This window comes from Lycium ferocissimum, chromosome 1, assembly GCF_029784015.1.
Source record: "Lycium ferocissimum isolate CSIRO_LF1 chromosome 1, AGI_CSIRO_Lferr_CH_V1, whole genome shotgun sequence".
Lineage (NCBI taxonomy): Eukaryota > Viridiplantae > Streptophyta > Magnoliopsida > Solanales > Solanaceae > Lycium > Lycium ferocissimum.
This window is the reverse complement of record NC_081342.1, coordinates 7,582,747-7,589,938: the sequence shown is the minus strand read 5'-3', so window position 1 is coordinate 7,589,938 and position 7,192 is coordinate 7,582,747. Positions and strand designations below refer to the sequence as shown.

The 7,192-nt window shown below is 35.6% G+C and overlaps 1 protein-coding gene across 1 annotated transcript; it reads right to left on the bottom strand.

Annotated features, from left to right (window-relative positions):
• Positions 1–1,731: 1,731 nt before the first annotated feature.
• LOC132042953 (malate dehydrogenase, chloroplastic-like) lies at positions 1,732–6,132 on the bottom strand. Its single transcript, XM_059433482.1, has 3 exons — positions 5,858–6,132; positions 1,893–3,219; positions 1,732–1,826 (listed from the first exon to the last, which is right to left on the bottom strand). The coding sequence occupies exon 2, from the start codon at positions 3,209–3,211 to the stop codon at positions 1,973–1,975; it is 1,239 nt and encodes a 412-aa protein (XP_059289465.1). The 5' UTR covers positions 3,212–3,219; positions 5,858–6,132; the 3' UTR covers positions 1,732–1,826; positions 1,893–1,972.
• Between the last annotated feature and the right edge of the window lie 1,060 nt (positions 6,133–7,192).

Here is a 7,192-nt window from a genome sequence, read left to right as displayed (position 1 = left end):
TTCTCATGTTTGGTTGGTCAAAATGTCTTCGAATATATTTTCTATAGGAAAACAAGTTCCTTGAAAATGAGGAAAAAATGACTTCCTCAAGAAGTAGGAAAAACAAGTTCCACAAGAATATCATTGCAAGTTCATCGTCTCCACCCCACCCACCCAACACCCCCAACCCCTACCCCTCGACCATCCCACACCCCCGCCACCCCCGAATCCCCACCCCTACACCCCCACCCCCACTATCTCCCTCCCCACCCCTATAACCACCTACCCCCAACCCCTACCTCTCACGTCCCTACCACCAACCCCTATCTCTCAACTTTGCGCACTTTGTGAAAGTAGTAACTTTCAAAAATAGCAACTTTATAAAAGTAATCACTTTACAAAAGTAGTCACTTTTAAAAAATATTACTTGCGTAAAGTAGCTACTTTTGAAAAATAGTCATTTTGCAAAAGTAGTCACTTAAGAAAATAGCCACTTTTACAAAATAGCCACTTTTGAAAGTAGATACATTTTAATAATAGTCACTTTTTGAAATGTAGTTACTTCTTTGCAAAAGTAGCCATTTTTTAAAATAGCCTCTTTGTGAAAGTATTAAAACAACTATTTTGCAATGTGCCCTTTCTAAGATAGTGGCCAATTTTGTAAAGTAGCCATTTTTAAAAGTGACACAAAATGGCTACTTTTGTAAGGTGGTCATTTTTTGAAAAATGACAAAAAAGTTGCTTTTTTTCAAATTGGCATTTTCGGTCGTTTTGCAAGAAATATATTTTTGCAAAAATAGCTATTTTTATGACACTTTTCAAAAAATGGTCAATTTATAAAATTAGCCATTTTTGTGTCACTTTTAAAAAATGGCTAGTTTACAAACATAGTCACTTTTTTGGATTGTCTTTCAAAGTGCAAAGTAGTCATTTTTTTGTTGTCTTAGAAAAAGGTCACTTGCAAAGGTATGCACATATTTGGTTATCTTATAAAAATAGCCACTTTGTGAAAGTAACATCTTTTTTTAAATGCGGGGTTCGGGTAGTAGGGAAGGTTGGAATTGGAAGGGTTTTGGGGGGGGGTTGGGGTTGGTGGAGGCAGGGGTGGATGCATGATTTTCCCTCAGGGCTTCTGAAAAAAATAACAAAAGCTAAATATAAAAAATAATGTTGTCCTTGGGAATCAAACCTAAGACACTAGAGACAATTTTGAACACCCTGGACCGCTTGAGCTAACCTTTTGCATTTGTTGAGAGTATTCAAAAGTTAACAAATGTACATAAACACATAAAATCTGCCATATATATACAATGTAAGTTTTTACCGAGGGTGTTCGGGTGAACATCCTCTAAATCCACCCTTGGGGAGTAGGAGGTGAGAGGTAGTGAGCTGGAGGGTTGGAGGTGCGTGTGGTTAGGAGGTTGGATTGGTATTTCCGTCAAACCAAACACTAATAAAAATATTTACCACTTCGAATCAAACACAAAAAAATAAATAAGAAAATCACTTGTTTTTCAAGAAATCATTTTCCATCGTACCAGACACACCCTCTGTCTCTCGTTGAACAAGAATAGCTCTGCCCCTAGCTAGAAGATGCAATATCTTACTTTAGGCGACATAAAGACATTATGATAAAATGGAGCCTCCTTCAGGTTTGTCACTTCAAATAATTTGACACATAACATATTGACAACAATTCATGAACTTTTAACAACTAAGTAGCAGCATCATAAAATTAACTAAGCACTAACCTAACAACTGGAAATGCTGATGCATTCTTCCAAAGCAAATAGAATAAAGCTTACATTAGAGTTAAGAGTTCAGACCAATATAAAAAAATGAAGGACCTAGTAAAGTGAGCCATACAAAATTGTCATGCTGAGAATCTTGCCTGAAAACTATAAATGAAGGACCTAGTAAAGTGAGCCATACAAAATTGTCATGCTGAGAATCTTGCCTGAAAACTATCTAAATTTCTCTATATAGCATCGTTCTAAGCAGTCACTGTTTCTTTTTGAGCATAAGCTATCCCCTTTTCAATGCTAGCTTTCAACTCTGGCTTTAGAGCTTCTAAAGCTTTTTGTTCATACTCAGTTAATCCATTGAGATCAGATGAAATCAATGCCTCGACCCCATTCCGTCCTAGTTTAACCCTCGACGCAAAGAACGGAAGTTCCATCAAGTCAGATTGCACGTAAGAACACTCGTACACATCAGCGTCGCCGTCAAGGGCACGAAGTGATGACTCAACAAATCTAGCCGCTGCATATGCCATTGACAGTGTAGCAGATCCTGCTCCAGCCTTTGCCTCAACGACCTCTGTTCCAGCATTTTGGATCCTCACAGTTAGTTCCTGTACTTCTTCGTCAGTGAAAGTAGTTGACGGTTTTGTCTTTGACAGCAACGGCAGAATAGTAATCCCCGCGTGTCCACCAATCACGGGGACGTCAACGTCTATGAGTCTCAGGTTTTTCGTCTCTGCGACAAATGTGTTTGCCCTGACAACGTCCAGGGTGGTAACACCAAACAGTTTTTTAGGATCGTAAACACCCTTTTGCTTCAGAACCTCAGCAGCAATTGGCACTGTGGAGTTGACTGGATTGCTGATAATATGGATAAAGGCATCAGGGCAGTTGTCAGCAACAGCCTCAACCAAGCCTTTCACGATATTTGCATTTATGTTGAACAAGTCATCCCGTGTCATACCAGGCTTTCTTGGAACGCCAGCTGGTATGACAACTACATCTACATCTTTCAAACAATTGCCCAATTCAGAAGCTCCGGTAAAGTCAAAAACCTGGGCGGGCGTGTTGCAATGGCTGAGATCTGCTGCAACTCCTTTGACATTTGCAATATCGTAAAGGTGCAACGATGAAACTAGTGGTGACATCTTAATCAGAAGAGCTAGAGGCTGGCCTATACCACCAGCAGCTCCAAGAACAGCCACTTTATAAGATGCTTGGGGCTGAAAATTGTTCCGAGGTCTCTGCTTTTCTTTTTGGGCTTTGGGATTAATGGATGATTGAAGAGCTGCAGCAGTTTCCCTCCCCAAAAATGATGACTCCGATTCACATTGCACAAATGCCTCTACCTTGAGACCACTGAAATTCCTAAGGTAGTTCCTGGTATTGTATTTCGCAACAAAGGCCTTTGATTGTAATTTTGGGCTCACTATAGAGCCAAAGGAAGTAGCTGAACCAACTGAGAGAGTAGTTGCTGATGCTGTTGCCATTTCACCCACTGCAAAAAGATCAGATGAACTCAATTTCTTCTATGCATTGTAAGACAGGATTTTAGAACATATTAAGGAGGAACATTCAGCAGTATGTTACATTGTGATAACCGATTAATACTCATAGCATAGCAACCACAATGAATAGTTGGACAACCGATTACTTAGTGCTGCACTTCATACCATCTTGGTTCCTCTCAGAAAAACTTGACCTCCTTCTTTACATGAAATATTTTTCTCCCTCCAACAGTTCAAATTAATATACACTAATTCTGCTTTATATTACTTCAAACTTGATTTTGATATCTTACAAACTACGTATTCTACTTTTTTACATTTCAAAACATGGTCTAAACAATTTCTACCAAACGCAGTATAACGATCTACTTAAAAAATGTACTCATATCGTTCCAATCTATCGGATTTTCCCAGAGAGATATAAGGTCCAAATCCTAGCAGAGGCAAAAAGACTAGGTGATTTCTTCCCATCTGTTTAAGGCTTGGTGGATAAAGTTACCTAAACCTATACTGGCAGAAGGTAGCATTATTCCGTGGAACTAGTCGAGGTGCGCGCAAGATGGCCTGGACCTCATAGTTGTCCCAAAAAAAAAAAAACTTGTCGAAGAAATTCATAACAGAAAAGGGTGGTCATTGCTTCACGAGGCCCCCTAAACTAGGGGAAAAGAAAGAAAGGAATTTTCAGCTTTTGTAAAATCGTCCAAAAGGAGTTCAAGCCTAACAAAGAAAATTAGTCAAATCAGATATTTTACAAACAAAGCATCCCAGTCCTACATTTATTATTCAAATTAAGCTATAAAAGTCACTTTTTGAAACTTTTATGTTCTCAAACAACTATAATCTTCTCGTGAAAACACCAACAAAACATAAAAGCCAACTAATCAGCTCGGCACAAAAATAAGGAAAAATACAGCATCAGCAATTTTAAAACATTGACAACAGATTCCCTGAGTGTAACTGCCAACTATTCAGCTCGGCAGAGGCGGATCCAAGATTTAAATTATATGGGTTCAATCTTCAGATTTTTAATATTGAACCCATTATATTTTTAAAGTTATGGGTTCATATCTACTATTTATTACAATTTTAATAATTTATTACACATAAATTTATGCTCCGCATTGAGAGTTAGAGGTTCAATTGAACCCCCAATTAGAATGCTAGATAAGCCACTGCAGCTAGGCACAGAAAGCAGGAAAAAATAAAAATACATCATCAGCAATTTTGAAAGATTGATGACAGATTCCGTAAGTCTAACTATTCATTGTATAATTCATACTATTATCTACAATTTTATAGAATTTTGCACCATTCAGACTCCTTCTAAATCCAGGAGATTAGACTCGGAATTGAATTTCAGTGTGACGGGATTGAAAAACATTAGCAAGTTAGTCATTGATTTCACAAAGAAGGTAGTATCTGTCCTGCTTCTATTTAAGATCTTAAAATCAATCAAGGCTGTTGTGCTGCAAATAAAGCCTTTTGCAATTAAAGCTAGTTCGTTGAATGTAATTCAAAAACCTAAATGATTATTATGTCAAGACTAGTTAATCTTGTTAAGAAGAGATCACTTCAATATCACGAGATCTTGAATATATTTCCGTATATCTTTTACCACTCTGGACGGCAGTTTGTATAAGCTTTCATTTCTTTCAGTTTCAAGAAAATACCCACTCAAACAGCTATAAAATCTAGATGTTCAACATGAGTTCGGATGCACTTCATCGTCAGCTGCTCTTAAAATTTTACCAGTGAAAGGGTGATAAAATTTATCTATAACCACTCATGTACTTTCCAACACTGCATACTTATTATGTAGGACGACATGTTGAATTTCAACAAAAACCTTATATTTTCCAAAAGATAAGAGAGAAGTGGCCAAGTATAATTGAGCAGCAAAGTGGTAAGATTTTCGCAGTAATCCTAAAAGGACTAACAGCTTAAAGAGGGTTGTTACAAACTTTATGCTGCTACGATATCTTCCATCACGAATTTCAGTCTTTCTGGTTATCTAACAAAAGACCAACTGAAAATGATAATTCCTGATAACAACTTAGGATTAAGAAAAAGAATCTGACTAAAGAATTTACAGGTAAGGCTAGCCCCTTAAATAAATTAACTTTCTTTATGGTGAACTCTATGGCTTTTTCATTTCCTCATTTCAATTCATGGTCATGAACTAAAAATCTTGAAATGGGAAAAAGGAGCTTCAAACTAATTATCCATTCATCCTTAATCACATCAACACTACACTCACTATTAAAAAAAACTGGGTACAGAAAATACAGCCTACAATTGAATAGCCAAAATGAAAAGAAAAAAACTTTATTCTTCTTCTCTTTTTTTCAAGTACCATTTCTAGCCTATCACAAGACACAGAACATCAAAGAGTCATTTTTACATGAGATAAAAGATTGCATAGACAAATTAATCCAAAATGGGACAAGAAAGCAATGATTAACTCAATACAACATGGGAATTTAAATTCAAGAAAATAAAATATAATCACAATGCAATATTATATAATTAGCTCATAATTTTCTCTAGATGATGGACAGTAGCATAAAAATTTAAAGGGGCTTAAAGAAAATGAAATTTAATATCATATTTAGGTCCAAGAAATGTTACCTCAAATACCAAGAACAAAGAATGAGTCTTCAAGTAATTTAAAGTTATAAATTCGGAGGTTCCTAAGAAGATAGCAAAGAATGTTCTTTGAAGATATGGGAGAGAGTAAATTAAAAAAGAAAGATATGAAAAGGAGGTTAAAACAGTCTTTTTGACTTGGTGAAAAGTGAAAACCTGAGAAGCAATTAACCAATTTTAAGCACATGTCATCAAGAATATGACTTGGTCCAAAGAATTAAATAACCATTTAGATTTTTAAAAAAGCACAAAATTAAGTGATTTTCATTTTTAGCTTTGTGATTTTACTCATCAGCAACAATTCCGTTTTTTTTTTAACTATTTCTGGTTGTTGAAATTCTACGTAAGTGGTCACTGTGATTTGGTCTAAAGTCCTCACAAATCGCCAGAATTTTTAGCAACAAATCTTCTACATGACATGTTATGGTGACTTCTAAAATTTGACCAAAATTCCTAACATTTTTTTTGCTCGGATTGCCCTTCTTTTGGGGCGGTTTTTAAATTTTGTCCCTCATATTTGTGGTCTTTAAATTTTCCCCTTTTTGATTTTTTTGTTTTTGTTTTTAAAAGGGGGCGAAACGAGTTGGGTTTAAACCCCCCTCGGGGTAAAATAAAAAAAAAAATTTGAAAAAGTGGGGGGAGTGTATGTCGGGTGGGATCTTTTTGGGGGTAAAAAGGTATCCCCCCAAATAAAGCCTTTTGCAACAAAATTTTCCCCGACTTTTTTAAGGCTGAGTTTGTTACGATGGGCATTTTTTTTAAGGGGCAAAATGTTAAAAAGAACTTTTCAAACTAGATTTTCTTTTAAGGCATTTATTATCCCTTGGAAAGTTGAAGGGGATCTTTTGTTTTGTTTTGGGGCCCTTTTAGTTAAGGATAAAAAAGTTTCCCTTTAAAAAAAAAAAAATAAAAAAAAAAATACATCCTTAAAAAAGTCGCCTCCCCGGACAGTTAAAAAAAATAAAAAAAACCCCCGGGAGGCAGAAACCCCTTAAAGGGAAAAATTTCTTTAAAATCTTTTGTTATTCACAGCTTTTAGTTAAGGTATAAAAAGTTTACTTTAAAAAAAAAAAAAATAAAAAAAAAAATACATGCCTTAAGAAAAACCCTCCGGAAAAGTTAAAAATAATAAAAGTCCGGGAGGGTTTCTAAAATCCCAAAAATATATATATATATATATTTCAAAAAATCGAAAAGTTAAACTAATAAAAGTCTTTAAGGGGCTAGCGAAATTTAAACTTTTCAATTTTTTTTTTAAAATTTTTTTAGTAGGGACGAATGGAACTTGGGGTTTTTGGGAAGGAAAAATTTAAAAAC